Source organism: Sphaeramia orbicularis, chromosome 11 (genome assembly GCF_902148855.1).
Source record: "Sphaeramia orbicularis chromosome 11, fSphaOr1.1, whole genome shotgun sequence".
NCBI lineage: Eukaryota > Metazoa > Chordata > Actinopteri > Kurtiformes > Apogonidae > Sphaeramia > Sphaeramia orbicularis.
The window spans coordinates 22,948,230-22,966,926 of NC_043967.1; the positions used below are offsets into that span (position 1 = coordinate 22,948,230).

General features: G+C 36.7%; 1 protein-coding gene across 1 annotated transcript in view; it reads left to right on the top strand.

Annotated features, from left to right (window-relative positions):
• The first annotated feature begins 750 nt into the window (after positions 1–750).
• The window catches only part of angpt2b (angiopoietin 2b), a 54,520-nt gene continuing 36,573 nt past the window's right edge, over positions 751–18,697 (top strand). Inside the window, exon 1 of the mRNA XM_030148238.1 lies at positions 751–1,805. Within this exon, the coding sequence (XP_030004098.1) occupies positions 1,488–1,805 (318 nt within the window). The 5' untranslated portion in view covers positions 751–1,487. The remainder of the gene's footprint in view (positions 1,806–18,697) is intronic.

Genomic DNA, 18,697 nt, shown 5'->3' on the forward strand with positions numbered 1-18,697 from the left:
CTGGAAAGCCATGTAAAGATTTCTGGGGAAACCTGTCTGAAATGGAGTTCAGAATATTGGATTTCAAGCCTTTTTTTTTTTTTTTTTGCTTTGCATCCTAAAGGTAAAGCATATACAACATGCTTTTGGATTACTGCTAACATTTCACATCATCTGACCTCATCTCATCTCGCATCATTTTATCTCATCTGACCTCATCTCAAATAATCTCATCTCATCTGTCCTCATCTCATCTCACATCATCTCATCTTATCTCATCTGACCTCATCTTATCTTGGTTAAAAGTCCATATTCTTAAATGTCTTGTTGACCAGACTGCTGTCAAATGAAGTCTACTGATGGTGTTGTGAAACCTAAAATGCAATAAAAATGAGTTTTCACTGATGCCACAAAAGAGGAACTTTTTGTGGCATTGGTTCCTTTTTTCTGCCCTTTCAAAGACAGGAAATGGTTGGAAAAAAAGAGCAGTTTCCTATCGTGTTTTCCACTATAACATAATCAACTCTGCATGTCCAAGCACAAACTTAATTAGTTGTAATTTCTTTGCATTCTGATTATTTCACACAGCACCAAATCTGAAAGTGGCTATGGGCCATTTGCGGCTAAACTTCCTGTCCGGGCCTTCTACATTCTGAAAAAAAACAAGGAAACAGTTTTTGGCCTGTCACAGAGGGGGTATTTAGTGAAGACAAGTGGATTAACTGAGAGAGACAGAGAAAGTAGTCGGAGAAAGTTAGTGCTGTTGTGGGGAGCGGTGTGTATTTTTGTAGCTTCCTCTTCTAACCCCTGCAAACAGGAGTAAGAGGGAGGGAGAAAGTGAAAGAGGGACGGGTGTTTGAGTGATTATGTGTTAAGGAGGTGCAGTGTGATTGTACTATGTGTGTGTGAAGAGGTACACAACTCTCTCTCTCTCTCTCTCTTTCTAAGGGCTTTACCACTCCAGCCAACATCCTGAAACGGGCCGCTCTGTACTCGACCCCTCCTTTCTCCTCTTCTCCACACCAACGCATGGACTCCAGCAGCTTGAAAAGAAGACAGCGAGGAAAGCAACTTTTCAGAAGAGGGATAAATGGTCGGAGGGAAGTCTGCCGTCGGTTTCCTGGACTGAGCTTGCATGTGCTGGCCGACCGTTGGAGTTACAATAGGAGGCAATCCCCTTTTCCTGTATGTGTTTTTTGTCTGCCCTCATGAGAAACAGCAGGAGCAGAACCTGTGCTGTGGAGGACTTCTGGATGCAAAAAGCGTAGAGAAGCTCAGGCCAAATCAGGAGAGGAAAAGTGAGAAAACAGAGAGAGAGGAACAGCAGGGGTTGGACTGAAGACAAAAAGAAGACAGAGTCCACGTCTTGGGGGACAACTTAGTAAGAGAAAGATTTAGAGGAAGAGGAAGCGCTCACCTGACCCACTTATCGACTCTGCCAGGTGGACCATTCCATTCTCTTCTCTGCCTCCCCTCCCTCCCTCCCCATCCCCTCTTTTCCCCCTGACATGGGCCGCCGGCTGGCCCTGACCCTTGCGTACCTGGCCTACTTGCTGGCCACTGCGATTGGCACAGAGCGCCAGAAGCACCACGTGCAGCACGGCCCCTGCAGCTACACCTTCATCCTTCCTGAGGTGGAGAACTGTCACCCCCTCAAGGACTTCCAGGTCACCAACACCCTCCAGAGGGACTCCCCACCTGAGGACCAACCCGACACCGGCCAACATAAGCAGGGCAAAGCTCAAAAAGACAGGCCTTCCTGGCAAGAGAAGAAGCTGGAGAGTCTAGAGAGCGCCATGGAGAATAACACCCAGTGGCTGCAGAAGGTAAATGCTCTGACTTGTTTACATCTGATGGAAACAGCCACCTGTCTCCTGTCCTTTCTACCTCATTGCAACTCATTTTGCATGCACAACATCTGCTACATGGACAAAAGTATTAAAAGGAACTGGGCTATAACTGAACTAGGTTCTTTTTTCATACCTGGGTGTACAGAATTTGTGAAAATGACAAATGTCACAACTGTACTTTGCATTTTATTTCATATTTCCATGTTTGTTATCTAAAATGTGAAAAGTGATGCAGTACATAAAAAGTGAAAGACATGTTAACAAATAAGACAAAACAAAAACATACTGACTACATATTCATTATTGTACATTGGTGTGTGTGTGAGAGAGAGAGAGAGAGAGAGAGAGAAAGAGATGAAAGAAAAGACAGGAATTGGTAACAAATGATAATTAACCTAAAGAAAAAAACTTAAACTTTTACAAAATTAGATTAACTGATGTTTTTGATTTCTTTGAGAAAATCACAAAAAATGCCTTAATCACCAAAACAAAACAAAGAGACCTATTTTGCAAAACAACAAATCAAAATGCAACCTGTTTATTTCTTGTAATATATGAATTCTTCAGGTGTTTCTTCAGTCAAACAAGTGTATGACATACAGCTATAGTCTTTCTGTTTTTGATGAGTTTTAGTTCATACAGCCCAATTCTAATTCAACATTATTAACACAATTATGAACAACTGACATGCACTTTTTTCTTTTTACAAACTAGGTGTGTGTGGATGTGTCGCAATATATTTGTCCATACAGTATATCCCAGTTCTTGTTTTTATTCTGAAAACTACAATAATCCCATGAAGCGCTTTCCATGGATAATGAAAATGAGTACTCCGCCAACTCCTGTGCATATTATGATTAATGCACCATCAAACTTTTCCACCGATGGTAGAATATTTTTAACTGTCATAATACTTTCTGTATTAACACCTCTCCATGTTTAATTCTGTCATGATGGCTGTGCATCTCTTGCTCAGTCTTGCACTATGCAAGACGGTTTGTGTACAACTATGGATGTATTATTAGAACTAGATTAATACATGATGAGAGGTTCAATATGCAAGATTTATATATTCCCAGCCACCTCCATTTCTAAGCTAATTTTAGTGTGTTGATGCTGTGGAGAAGCAGATGAGAGGAGCTGAAGAACACAGCAGTGGGCATAAGGAATCTGACGAAAACTGACCAGAGACCTCTACATGGAAATCACTCTACAGCAGGGGTGTCAGACTTATTTTAGTTCAGGGGCCACATTAAGCCAAATTTGATCTGAAGTGGGCTGGACAAGTGAAATAATAACATAATAATATATATTTTAAAAAAAAACATCAACTCCAAACTTTCCTCTATGTTTTAGAGTGAAAAAAAGTAAAATTATACAATGAAAATGTTTACATCTAGCAACTGTCCTGTAAAACAATGTGAATAACATGAACAAACTGAAATTTCTTAAGAAAACTAAGTGAAATTTTAACAATATTATGTCTCAGTTCATCATTTACACATGTAAAAAAAATTCCCACTTACAGATCACAGTGGATCAACAAATACAACAAAACATTTAATAACAGACAGAATATTGGTAAACTTGCACATAAGATATTTCAAAATGTTCATATTTGTTCAGGTTATTTGTGTTTTTGTGAAATGATAGTTTGTTTGAGTGTAAATACAGTAAAATGACATGAAAATGTTTACATTTACAAAGACAAAAAATTGGAGTTGTGAGTATTTAAAGGTTATTATTATAATGTTTTACTGATCTGACCCACTTGAGATTTAATTGGTCTGTATGTGGAACCTGAACTAAAATGAATAATATTTTCATTGTAATTTTTGCATTTCACAAATTCATCCCAGGGAGGGGCCAGACTGGACCCTTTGGCAGGCCGGATTTGGCGCCCCGACCGCATGTTTGAGACCTCTGCTCTGGAGGCTGTTGTCATGAATACACACATCTGAGACATTTGTTTGCTTAGCAATGGAGTTACCTAACGTTAGCCTGCTCCCAGCACAAAACTGACTCCAAGACAAACTTCACTTACGTCCTTAATATGCAGCTATAATGTGGTTACTGACTGTGAGCAGGTGGTCAAGTGTTGCAAACTGTGGCATGAACCCCAACTAACATGTACAAGGAAAAAATTATTATACCATCAAAAGTCATCAAAAACAATGGTTATGCAATCTAGTACTAACTCCTGTGTGTATCATGTGACTAAAAACAGACAGAAAAGAAAACATGGAATGCCTAAAAGCGCTGTTTTTGGCAGTACAATGCCATAGCTGTTGATGTAAGAACTGAAGTGATTTTAGTTATTATCAAGAAAACATGGAAAATGGATAGATATCAGCTCTGAAATTAAACTCTTATGAGCTATTTTTGTTGTTATCATTATATTTGTCCAAACAAATGTACCTTTAGTTGTACCAGGCATTAAAATGAACAAGAAACTGAAGAAAACAAAGGTGATCTGATAATTTTTTCTGCGACTGTATATTGAAGTTAGGAACAAATTATGTCTAAATATGCGTGATCCGTATGATATTCAAAGTAAAGAGACATTAGTGTGCATGCAAGCATAGTGGCTGTGTTGATGTTTTGTCCTTTTCACATGCCTGTACATCTTCAAACACTGCACTGGGGAGGGAAAATGAAAAAAAAAACTCACGGGCCGGTCTATACATGGGCCATGCATATCTTATAACATCTGTTGACAAGCTTTCATTATTGATAAGTTCAGTGCTTTAGCTGGGATTTCCTGGTTGTTCGCTGAATGCATAGCTGGCTCCATGACAACGCCTGGTGTACGAGTGTGTGTTTCTGTATTTAAGACCACTGGGATGCCAGAACTCCCTATTGCATGCGAGAGGAGAGAGACAAGATGAAATAAGTTTGCTAATATGAGACGGTGCCAAATATGTCTCACACAGTTAAACCTTCTAAATGAGTATTCCCCCCCACAGGCAATAAACACACTGAAACTTCACTCTTGAGTGAAGTTTTAGTCAATTTGTAAGCCAAAGCTGTGTATTAAACTCAGATTACATAAAACTATAATATGTTTCCTCAGTGAAAAAATTATGTTTATCTGCGGGAGACACATTGGAGCATATCTCCTCTCTGAGCTGTTGGCCTTTGCAGTTCTATTTAGGCTGGATTATGACTGACTAAAATGAAATGATGTGATTAAAAGCGGCTTCACAATAGTGTTTTCATTGCTAAGGTCATCAGGGCACAGAATCAGTGCTATTGTCTTGGAAAAACTGACAGACACGCCACCCTTCTCCACCCGTCTCCCCATTCTTGTCTGCATCTCTCTCGGAATATTTATGGTATACGCTAATCCTCCAGCCGATTATAAGCATTTGTGGTGAGTGTTTAGACTGGGCGACTGAGTGCAAACATGTTGATTATATTTCAGGATCTGAAAATGGGATCTTATGTGTACCAAAGTAGCTTCCTGTGCTCCCGTCACTTCCCCGTCTCCCTTACATGCTCGCTGCAAATTGTCTGTGCGTTTTCCTTCCACCGCTTTCACCCCGGTCTCCTTTTTCTTCCGACACTCCCTACCCCTCTCTATCCATCTCTTTCACTATATTATCTGGACCGTTCTGCACCTCTGCAGTGATGAATGTGTCTCATCTCACACCTTGACTTGTCGACCATCAGATCTCAAACTCTTTCCCTGCACTCACTTGACGCGCGGTAAGAAACTCACGTCGGAAAACACACTCTGAAATCCCCCGGTGCTTTCTTTTCACTGATGCTCAGTGGGTATATGTATGTGAGCATTTCAAGGATGGAGAGAGAAAATGACGGGAATACAGTGCTTATATTTTCTCATATGTACGGTGATATTCATGTAGACCAGGTGTTTTTAACTAACGTTGCAAGAGGTCGAATAAGTCAGCCCTCCTCTGGCTAAGGTCAGAACAATTACAACTATGGCCTTTTACATGCTTTCAACCAGACTAAAGCAATTACTGAGCAAAGTATAGAATGTTCTCTGCTTTTTAGTAACATATCTTTGGTATGACATAGGTAATCTTTAAGGCAGGGCTAGGTGATCTGACCAAAGGATTATATGACAATCTTCAGAGGTGGGTAATCCCAGCTCCACAGAGTAAAAGTCCTACCATGTATTGGTTCTACCTGTTCATTTAACACAGATGATTCCACTAATTATCCTTTCATCTACCTGGATGAGGAGTTCTGCTCATCAAACTGGGCTGGTTCCGTGAATGGTTGGAACAAATACATGGCAGGACTTTTACTACATGGAGCAGGGATTACCCACCTCTGACAATCTTTGAGGTAAAATCACAACTGACGATCTGAGTCATAACTTTCTCACCTTTAGAATACTGGCAAGTTCCAACGTCGCGGTCACGGTTATTCTGCGACTCTGTGACATACATAAAAACACACTTTTTAGTGTCTTCACAATTAGCAGCACGCCTGGCTCCCCTCATCAGTATTTCACTGTACTATGAGGAAGGGAGGGAGCTAACATTTTATCATACACTGGCTGTAGTTTGATATTACATATGTATTACAGAGGGTATAAACCATGGGAATTCCCAAAAATGTATTTTATATATTCTGAACAAATGTAACCAATAAAAATTTCAGACAATTACATTTGGTTAGGGATGCACCGATACCAATACCAGTATAGGGCATCGGCTCCGATACTCAGTGTGTGTACTCATATTCGTACTCGTACAAGATATCTGATACAAAAGCACCGATACCACTTATGGCCGTGTGACATTCACTGTTCAGTGCAGCAGGTACGCGGCGGTGGAATAATGTGTGTGGAGTGTGAAGAGTGTGGAGATTTTTCAAAACAAATGACGGTGATAAAAGTAACGCTGACTGGAAGTAACATGACAGACACAGACAGATATGGACGCAGCGCTCTGTCCGTCCTCTGCGTACATTCCATCCGTTTTCCAGGTGCTGGCGAATGCGTACCCAGACAGAGAATACCACCAGGAGTACGGAGCGGTGCGGACCCCCGCCAGCGGAAGTGAAAATGAAACTTATCAGTTATTTCTCTTTTCTCTACCTGCTGACGCTAAGCTTTTAAACCTTACCAGCGAAAACGCTGCAACATTAGTATCACATTAGTGTTACCTCTGTCGTCTCCATGTTTATTATTACTGACTTTCTTCTTCTTCTTCTCAAAAAACTTTACTCTTCTTCGTGGTATTTGTCCAGTATGGTTAATTCAGAGCGGCACCCCCTGGTGAATTAATTGAGAAACACTCATTCCAACACATTAAATGTCAGTAGCAGCACTTCTTTCCAGTCAGACTAATGACAATGACAATAAAACACATTTACAAAAGGAACTAAAAACCGGGATGGGATTATTAAGTAATTGTATCGGTACTCGGTATCGGCAAGTACTCAAATGTAAGTACTCGTACTCGGTCTGGAAAAAAGTGGTATCGGTGCATCCCTACATTTGGTGTATAGTGGATGTGACTAATATAAAATTAAATGCACAAATAGACTGTTTGGCATGTAAAATAAAATAAAATACAATAAAACATACCTGTGACAGAGATAAAAACACACTTTTTAGTGTCTTCACAATTAGCAACACACCTGGCTCCCTACAAAATACAAACAGCAGTGTACATTGGCTGTTCATTGCAGTGTCATATTAACCATGTTGTAGCCTAACCAGAAGGCGGCAGTTAGCTTACTGCAGTTTTTAACAGACTTCACAAAATCTAATAAAACAGAAAAGTAGCGAATAAGTTAGCGTGAAAATAGGTCCATAACATCACAAAAAGTCCACTTACAATCAAATATTGGCGTTAACACAAACACAGTGAGTAAAATTTACTAAAAAAAAAACTCTTATTCACAGACACAACTTAACCTCGTCAGTATTTCACCCTACTGTGATGAAGGAAGTGAAAGCGTTGCACAGAACCCACGCGGGAGCCGCGCACTTCCGGTTTTTCAAAATAAAATACCAAAACGATAAAATTCACAAAAATAACCCAAAAACATGTAGAATAAAATAAAATATTAATACAAGTGCATTTTTAACTCCGTTACATAGAGCTGCAGTATTTACATTCATTACACAGATTGTGGCAGTATGTTTCAACCCATCTGAGTTTTAGAATGAATCAATAATACCTCTAAAGCATGTGTGTAAATCACACTCATTGCACAGTGTAGACCAGAAGCTGGAACAGTAGCTGAAAGACTCAGTTCTTCAGCATTATGTCCTCAATAGCAGCAAAACATGTAACACAAACTCTGCAAATTAGTACAGAGACAAACCAAGCTCTTCAGTGCTGAAAGATCCTAAAAGTATTGATATAATTAAACTGAAATAAACTCACTAGCCTAGCAACGCATGCAACTTTAATGCCACAAACCCACAGGTTAGTGCAACGCTTTCTATAAAAGTCCTCAATGATAGTAGCACATGGGCCATTCAAAACAAATATTAGCTGAGTACGAAAGGTTTGACTGTTTTTCATGACATATTCCCTGTGAAATTCCTCTGAAAATTGGATCATATGCCAAATTAAAATCAGCCATAATCTAAGGTAATGAGATATTTCAGTCCTACATTAAAATCTAAAGGTGATTTATAAATGACTTTGTTGTCTTCCATCCTTCAGGCTTCTTCAGTTAAAATACAGACTCATTTTTAACCCATAAAGACCCAGCGCTACCTTTGTAGCAATTCCCAAAAGACTTTTTCCTTCATATTTAACCTTTCTTAAGTTATTTATCAGCATTTATTGTAGTTTTATCTTCTTTATTTCATGTTTTTTTCCTGTGAAAATCTGGCATTTTCCTAGATTTATTCAATGATTATGTAGATGCTCATAAAAGCTCAAATTAACATTGAGGGTTATTATATCAAAAACAGAAAAAAACTCAAGAAAAAGTGACCTATTCATTAAACTATACCATTAAATGAACATAAAACAAGTGTGTCCATCCACTGTTGTTTATCAGACTCCATGGGTTTTAATGGTGAATCAATGTTGTAGATTCAACGATAACTACGGAGCCTCTGAACGTCCAAATGGGTCATATCTGATGACCATGAAAAGATGACAAACTGCATTTTACAACAATTATTTACATTTATTTATAGGTTTAGTGGTTCAGAAGTTATTCAACATTTTACATCAGTAGATGATTTTGTTCGATGGTGGATGTTTGGGTCTTTATGGACCCAAACATAAAGAAACTTGTTTGGGTTTATTTTTATTTGCACTTCTTTGCTCTTGTGCGCTTGTACTTTACTGCTGTAAACCTCAAATTTCCCCTTGTGGGACTAATTAAGGCATACCTTATCTTACCTTATCTTATCTTAAACCATTCCAGTCACAAGAAACTTGCACATTGTATGGTTATGAACACTGTGGCCCATTGAAACTGAAAAAAATGTACAACAATGAGATAAAAATGAGCCACTAAATCTGAAAAATCAGTCTGCAAAGTTTCTAAAAATAAAAGATGCTGCAAAAATACTCATGAACAATATACAGACATTTATACCAAATCACAATAATGTCCCAACGAAGGCACCTTTATTGCCCAAAACTGAAAACTCATGGGTCCAGGCCCTGATAGATTTTGTATCTCAACCATCCACTCCACCGATGTATTAAGAAAAACTGCAAATGTTGTGGAGGAGGTAAAATGTTAAAACTTTGACCGTGTATGTACAAATGTTAATAGCAAACATGTTTTTAATCACAAACTTTGACATCTGAGAGTAGGTAGAAACTATAATCGGAATATTTTTACCTGGCATCTGGGTTGCATAAACTCAATAAATACAGAAATGAATAAAAAAAAAATGCCTATTAGAGTTTATAAATGATTTTTGATATTTGCCAAAGCAACCTGGATGAAAAGAAACCAGTGTTCAAGATCAGATACATTTAGAGAAGTAGAGAAATGCTTGTGAGTCAACATATGAATGTGATTTATTTCTAAGCAAAGAAGGTTGTGCTTCCATCTTCAAGTTATTATTAAGGCCAGTTCAGTCTAAAATAGAACTTTATGTAGATTTTTGAGGCTCTTGAGGATGGTATACTTTTATGGTCCGAAAGGAATGTGATGAAAGGTTTATTGTCATTTTTTTGTTTTTCATCCATCATATTTGGCCAAAATAGGCATTTTATTTTAACACTGGGGTTTGAGCTCATTTATTTTTCTGCATCCTTGTTTCAGAATGCTGTGGGTAAATTTCCTCAAAGTGTCTGTGTTCAACTAACCCTACCCCTAACCGTTGGTTAAGGGATGGAACTAATGAGAATTTAATCATTCCGATTCCATTATCGATTTTGCTTATCGATCTGATTCTCTTATCGATTCTCATTTTTCGAGGGAGTAGAAACTGGTTTGTTTGGATTAACTGTCTTTTATTTTTCCATCTCTACACAGAAAATATAACATATACAGTATGCACAAATAATAATAACGGATGACGTCAGGCCTTGTTCGGGGGGGTTGGGTCAAACCATACAACTGTACAAAGTGAAATTGAAACTTAAGACGCTTTACTAATTCCTCTATGTCTCCTGCTGTTGTGCACCTCATTTTCCTTGTAGCGTACGTGTGACATCATCACGCATGCGCAACAAAGGCAGAATCGTTAATCAGGCAGGTAAGCGATTCCAAGGAATTGAGCTACTGGGAACTGGTCCTCAAAAAGAACTGGTTCTTGATTCCCATCCCTAGTACTGATGTTTATTACTTCTACTCTGGACAACCACGACACACCGGCCTTGTAGAGTTCAGTGCAGGGAGAATCAGTGCATTCTTTCCTGCCCAGTCATCTCAGATAAAACCTGTTTTCACCTTCAGCTTTTCACATATTTGATAATGACATCTTTCTTTTTCATCCAAGTAAATGAATACATTCAATCCAACAGTACATCTGCCCATGTACCTCAGACTGATTGCCTCTGAACCTCAACATTATGCACATAGTAAACAGCGCTAGCATAGTCAAAGGACAAGGTTTGACTCGTCAGCCCTGTTAAAAAGTCCAATTAATAACAAAATAAAATACATTCCACAGTGTCAAAAGGAAGCATATCACGATTGACATTTGGATCACCAGCTGGCAACCGCTGATGTATACCATCTGCAAAGCACAGAATAAATGGTAGATTTACATTCAATGTAGTAAAGTCCACCAGAGCTGTAATAAAAGTAGTTATAAAGGAGATGCAGTTATATCCCCCCATACACAAAAAAGCCTTGCTGACACATCTTGCTCCTTTGCCAAACGTCCTCCACATAATGTGTGGAATGAACACAAAGATCCAACCTTTCAACAAGTTCCCCCCACCAGGCCAAAGTGAGCCATAACTGATCACAGCATTGGTGGGATTTCCACAAAAACAGAGCATGACTTTAGAGAGTCTCCTTTAGATACCCACAAGGGAATGCTGACCTCTGACCCCAGATGGCAAGGCCCTTTTCGGCCCGTCATGAAGCTAATTACGGCTATCTGCTTAAGTTTGTGCAGAACTTTGTCATACGGGTGCAGAAAAAAGCTTGGGGCATGTGTGTGTTGCTGTGAAAGTTTGGAGATCTCACTCAAAGCTCCCTTGGGACTGAAATGACCCTTACTGTGAGCCGAACCCCTTGAAGGAAAACACACACCCACACACACAAAACTTATGGACGCACAAATAAATCCACCATGTTGGCTACAGAGGAATCTGCAAATGGTTCAACTAAATGGTATTAATGTTCCAAATTTCCTACTATTGCACTTCCAAGAAGAAACCAGTGTTTGTTTTCCTTTTCTCTGACCCCCAATGTAACCCCCCGTCTAGTCCCCTTTGCCTTCTGCTGCCCTGAGGGGTTGGCAAAGGGGATGTGAGCGTGCTTTTATTGGTGCTTTTAAGTGCCTGTGAGGATTATGCTAATGTAGAAATATTGCATTGAGATCAAGGTGGTCAGGAAACCCTTGGCGACCTGATTTCTTGGCCCAGTTATGTTTCATTAAGCACAATACGACTGGATGTCACAGACTACTTATTAAATTCATTTATGCATCAGTTTTCTTTAAATTCCTTATGCATGCAAGCATTTCCTCTGACTGTAAAATTGTCAAACCCTGTCGTTGGTCAGGTTCATCCAAATTACACAAAAATCATATTTTCTCATTAACCTCCAATGTTACGGAGTCATGCAGACACTTTCCACTTTGTTTGCCAAGGATATTTCAGCATCCAGTTCTGCAGGGTTTGAATGGATTTTTTTCTGTGTGTGGTGTTAACAGCTTAAAAATAATTGGGGCTGTTTCCATAGAGACTATTTCCTCAGTAGACCATAGTTCAAATAACCGTACAGAACGCATCACAAATAATGTCGAAATCAAATTGTAGAGGTCCTTTGTTGAATAGTTACAATGACAAACACAATTATGGACAAAAAGACCAACGTCGGTCTGAAAAAGGACATTAACAGCTGTCGTTTGTGTCTGACTTTTCTTTCTTTCTTTCTTTTTTTAGTGTAGAGCAACATCACAGGATTTCCTCTACTTTTGGGAACAACCACTACAAGTTGTTAACAAATTCGAAAAGCATTCCAACTTCATAGATTTTTCTTGTGTTGATGTCTAGGGGTCTGTCTGAAATCCCATGCCATGTACTACATACACAAAATCTATACTCACATTCAGCGTGCTTTAGTGTAAATAAACAGTAGAATGCCTCTTTCTAGATGGACTGTTCAGGGTGTGAATAAATGTCACCTACTGAGAACTTCCTTACAAGTTTCCAGTACATAAACATAGTAACTGGACCATCTCATCTCTACTGGCGTCTGTGTAATGCTTCTGATGATTGGCTACCGGGCTCTTTTCAGCTTCTATCAGTCTGTTTTAGCCACAACTGCATTGCATTATGGGATATTTATACTAGCAAAGTGTTCAAAGTTTGTGCACTGTAATATTTACCTGGAAGCAGTAAGTAATACACATACTAGTGGGTTCACACTGTAGTTAGATTACATTACATTAGACTAGATTCGATTCTATTAGATTCACACAGTAGTTAGATTAGAATACATCAGATTACATTACATTTGACTAGATTACATTACTCTAGATTAAATTAGATTACATTAGACTAGATTAGATTAGATTACATTAGAGTAGACTAGACTTCATTATATTACACTAGATTAAATCAGATTACATTAGACTAGATTAGATTAGATTGGATTCACACTGTAGTCAAATTGCATTACATCGCATTAGACTAGATTGGATTACATTACATTGGATTAGATTACATTACATAACATTATACTAGATAAAATTACATTACATTGGACTATTTAAGATTGCATTACATTACACTAAATTAGATTACATTAGACTAGACTTGATTACATTACATTAGACAAGATTAGATTCTATTAGATTTACAGAGTAGTTAGATTAGATTACGTTACATTAGACTAGATTACATTACAGTAGACTAAATCAGATGACGTTACATTAGACTAGATTAAATTAGATTACATTAGACTAGATTAAATTACATCACACCATATTAAATTAGATTAGATTTACACTGTAGTTAGATTACGTTACATTACATTAGACTAGATTACATTACATTAGACTAGATTAGATTACATTAGAGTAGATTAGACTTCATTATATTACACTAGATTAAATCAGATTACATTAGACTAGATTAGATTAGATTAGATTCACACTGTAGTCAAATTGCAATTCATCACATTAGACTAGATTGGATTACATTACATTGGATTAGATTACATTACATAACATTATACTAGATAAAATTACATTACATTAGACTAATTAAGATTTCATTACATTAGACTAAATTAGATTACATTAGACTAGATTTGATTACATTACATTAGACAAGATTAGATTCTATTAAATTTACAGTGTAGTTAGATTAGATTACATTACATTAGAGTAGATTACATTGCATTAGACTAAATCAGATGACATTACATTAGACTAGATTAAATTAGATTACATTAGACTAGATTAAATTACATCACACTATATTAAATTAGATTAGATTCCCACTGTAGTTAGATTACGTTACATTACATTAGACTAGATTACATTACATTAGACTAGATTAGATTAGATTACATTAGAGTAGATTAGACTTCATTATATTACACTAGATTAAATCAGATTACATTAGACTAGATTAGATTAGATTCACACTGTAGTCAAATTGCATTACATCACATTAGACTAGATTGGATTACATTACATTGGATTAGATTAGATTACATTACATAACATTATACTAGATAAAATTACATTACATTAGACTAGTTAAGATTGCATTACATTAGACTAAATTAGATTACATTAGACTAGATTTGATTACATTACATTAGACTAGATTAGATTCTATTAGATTTACAGTGTAGTTAGATTACATTACATTACATTAGAGTAGATTACATTGCATTAGACTAAATCAGATTACATTACATTAGACTAGATTAAATTTGATTACATTAGACTAGATTAAATTTCATCACACTATATTAAATTAGATTAGATTCCCACTGTAGTTAGATTACGTTACATTACATTAGACTAGATTACATTACATTAGACTAGATTAGATTAGATTACATTAGAGTAGATTAGACTTCATTATATTACACTAGATTAAATCAGATTTCATTAGACTAGATTAGATTACATTAGATTCACACTGTAGTCAAATTGCCTTACATCACATTAGACTAGATTAGATTACATTACATTGGATTAGATTACATTACATAACATTATACTTGATAAAATTACATTACATTAGACTAGTTAAGATTGCATTACATTAGACTAAATTAGATTACATTAGACTAGATTTGATTACATTACATTAGACTAGATTAGATTCTATTAGATTTACAGTGTAGTTAGATTACATTACATTATATTAGAGTAGATTACATTGCATTAGACTAGATTAGATTCTATTAGATTTACAGTGTAGTTAGATTACATTACATTACATTAGAGTAGATTACATTGCATTAGACTAAATCAGATTACATTACATTAGACTAGATTAAATTACATCACACTATATTAAATTAAATTAGATTCCCACTGTAGTTAGATTACGTTACATTACATTAGACTAGATTACATTACATTAGACTAGATTAGATGACATTAGACTAAATTACATTAGATTAAATTACATTACATTACATTAGACTAGATACAATTAGATTACATTAGACTAGATTACATTACATTATATTAGACTAGATTACATTACATTAGACTTGATTACATTAGATCAGACAAGATTACATTACATTACATTACATTAGAGTAGATTCGATATTTTATAGCGTGTTGTTATGCAGTTTCAGATAACTAAATACAAGGTGAAATATTTTAGACCCAAACTGACTCAAAAACATAAAATAGTAATGAACGACTAAAGAGTGATGAAGAATGACTAACACACGATACAAAAAATAATGACCAACAAAGCAGTAATGAATAAGAAAATACCTAACACAAGATCTATAATAAAAACACATGGAAGTGTAATCACGTCTTCCAGTCAGCTCCATTCTGCCATCATTGGGAGGAGATGAATAGCTGTATGTTCTGGGGAACAAAAGACTTCCTCAGTCAGCCTAAATCACAATGCTGTGAAAAATGCCCTCCTATTTTGTAGACACAGTAAATCCAAATAAATTGAAGGCTTTATACGTGACTAGATGGAGTCAGTAAAGATGGATCCTTAATTCAAGTAAAAGATCAGAAATACATTCAACTGTGGGTTTACATAGTGTTTCACACACAATCAATTAAGGTTGATAGAGATATTATTTTCTGTTTTGTTACAAGCCTAGCTACCATGATTGGACTAAATCATCTTCTATAGACTGCCGGAACATTCAGCAAATATTTCTCCCATCCTCTGTACTTGTACCAAATCTGCCTATTGGCTCAACCATGAGGATATCAACTGATGCAACTTTTGTGATCTCCCATTTTCCTCAGTAGAAAGCTACAACCCAAATGTGATTTATGCACGGTACAGTATGTGAAAGCGCTCTAATTAATGCAATTGGCAGTTGGAGAGGGAGTGTATCAGGACCTCTGGATTGAGTTGTGTTACAGAGAACTGTAATGGGAACCCTTCATCAGGACGGTCTGCAGATAGCGGTGTGAATGCACAAGGCTGATTACAACGCAAGAATCCATGGTTCTTCCTCTGTAGTTGGTTTTAATCTGCTTGGTAATCTTTGCATAACAGTCGCTATGATGGGATTTTTTTTCTTCCGTTGTCCTTTAACGTCCGAATGTGGAGACGGATTTACAGTGTAAGAGTGAGGGGGTAAGCGAGGAAGAAAGGGATCAAGAAGAAGTAGGAGACAAAGAGAGAAAGATTACTACCAGGCAAACAGTTTAATTGCCTATTCATCTCTATTTGCCCGCTCGGATCAGTATTCCTTACACCCCATAAAAAACAGAAAAGGCCCTCTCCTGTGGCAATGCATTATCATAATCTCATTGCACTCTGAAATGGCCATTTGCATTAAAAAAACAAACAAACAAACAATCACAGTCTCTTTTGAATTCTGTTCGATTTCTGCGGATAGCCACTCATTAGCTGGATCATTTTCACTGCTTTCTCCTTAGAGACTTCATTTTCCAGTCATGTGGTTTAACGAGTAAAGTCTGATCTTTTCTCCCCCAGAAACGTCATATATTAATGTGCTCCGGTTCGATAGTCTACTTCGCTTTATTGCAAGGCACAGGCCATTGCCCGTTAAACGTCAAACGAAATTCCATCTTTCATGGCAGGAAAAGCTGAATTTGTCTTCCAGATGCCGTTTGCACAAACCAACCACATTAATAAGAAAATCTATTTATTGAAGCAAGATGGATGCCATCCATCCACGTTTACTCCTGCTGTAACATATGATGGGTTTTGCCAATGTTTGTTCTGAGAGCTTGTGATTGATTGTAGAGTTGAGGGGACTATTCCTGTATTCTAGCACAAATATTGTTTTGTCATGCTCCTGGTTTATACGATTACTGCTCTCCTATTAAAAGCCTGTGCTGTACATTGCATCATTTTATTGAAAGGTTTTGTGCAGATGCAAGGATAGACTGAAAAAATGAGTACAAGACATTGAATCTGCTCTGAAAGGGCTGAGTGATATGGAGAAAAAAAATAATACCCCTGTATTTCTAGGGTGAAAATGATATATGATGTATACAGTCACCAGCCACATTATTGACCCATAAAGACCCAGTGAGACTTTTGTGTCAATTCTTGATTTTTTCTCTCTATTTAACCTTTCCTAAGTGATGTATCACCACTTATTAGCATATTATCCTTTGAATTTAGCATTTTTTCCGCTGAAAATGATCTATTTTACTATGTTTAATTAACTGATCATGTAGATGTTCATAAAAGCTCAGAGTAAAATCAAAGGTTATTGTATCAAAACAGAAAAAAAACTGAAGAAAAAGTGACATGTTCTGTAAAATCTCTCATTAACTGAACATAAACTCAGTGTCTCCATCCACTGTCATTGATCCAACTCCATGGGTTTTACTGGTAAATCAATGTTGTAGAAGATGACGGTGTTTCCACAGTAACTACAGGGCCTCTGAAAGTACAAAAAGGTCATATCTGATGACCATGAAAAGATGACAAACTGCATTTTACACCAATTATTTACATGTATTGATAGAATTAGTGGATCAACAGTTTAGATCAGTAGATGCTTTTGGTCAGTGGTGGATGTTTGGGTCTTTATGGGTTAAATACATATGTTCTAATATCTATCTAATAAACCAAACACATGGCAGCAACTCAATGTCAATAGGCATGTAGATATGGTCAAGATGATCTGCTGAAGTTCAGACCAAGATCAGAATAGAGAATAAAGAGGATTTAAGTGACTTGGTTGTCGATAGAATTCATGAAACTGCTGATCTTGGAGGATTTTCACACACAACCATCTGGGGGGTTTACAGATGATGGTCCAAAAAAGGGAAAATATCCAGTGAGTGGCAGTTCTCTGGGCAAAAATACATTATTGATATCAGAGTTCAGAAGATGATGGTCAGAAGTGATAGAAAAGCAACAGAAACTCAAATAACTAATGGTATAAAATAAGGTATGCGAAAGAGCATCACTGAACACACAACATGTTGAACCTTGAAGAAGTATATATATATATATATATATATATATATATATACATATATATATTCCTTGGCCACTTTATTAGGTATACCCAGTACTAGCAAGGTGTAACAATTTAAGTGAGTGTATATCTATCTGCATTTTAATGAGGTGTTGTTATGTCAAAGCCAAATGTGAGATATCACAAGCACTTTCATTAAAAGACACTGATGGGAAAGTAAAGACAAGATTTCTGATTTCTGAAACTGATGAAAATAATATATGCATACGAAAAATAGCTGTTATTAAATAATAACAATAATAACAAAAAGATCAAATATAGAGGAGCTTATAATTGCATTTACATTTCAACCAAAAGAGTTGAAAAAAAAATCAGCTAGAAAAGAGTAGAATTAGCTGAAAAAAAGGATATATTAGGAGGCTGACCAACAGACAAATCCTCTGACCAATGTACAGTCATGGAAAAAATTACCAGACCATCAAAAGTCCTCAAAAATAATGGTTATGCAATCAAGTACTAACTCCTGTGTGTATCATGTGACTAAAACAGACAGAAAAGAAAACATGGAATGTCTAAAAGCACTGTTTTTGTCAGTACAATGCCATAGCTATTAATGTAAGTACTGAAGTGATTTTGGT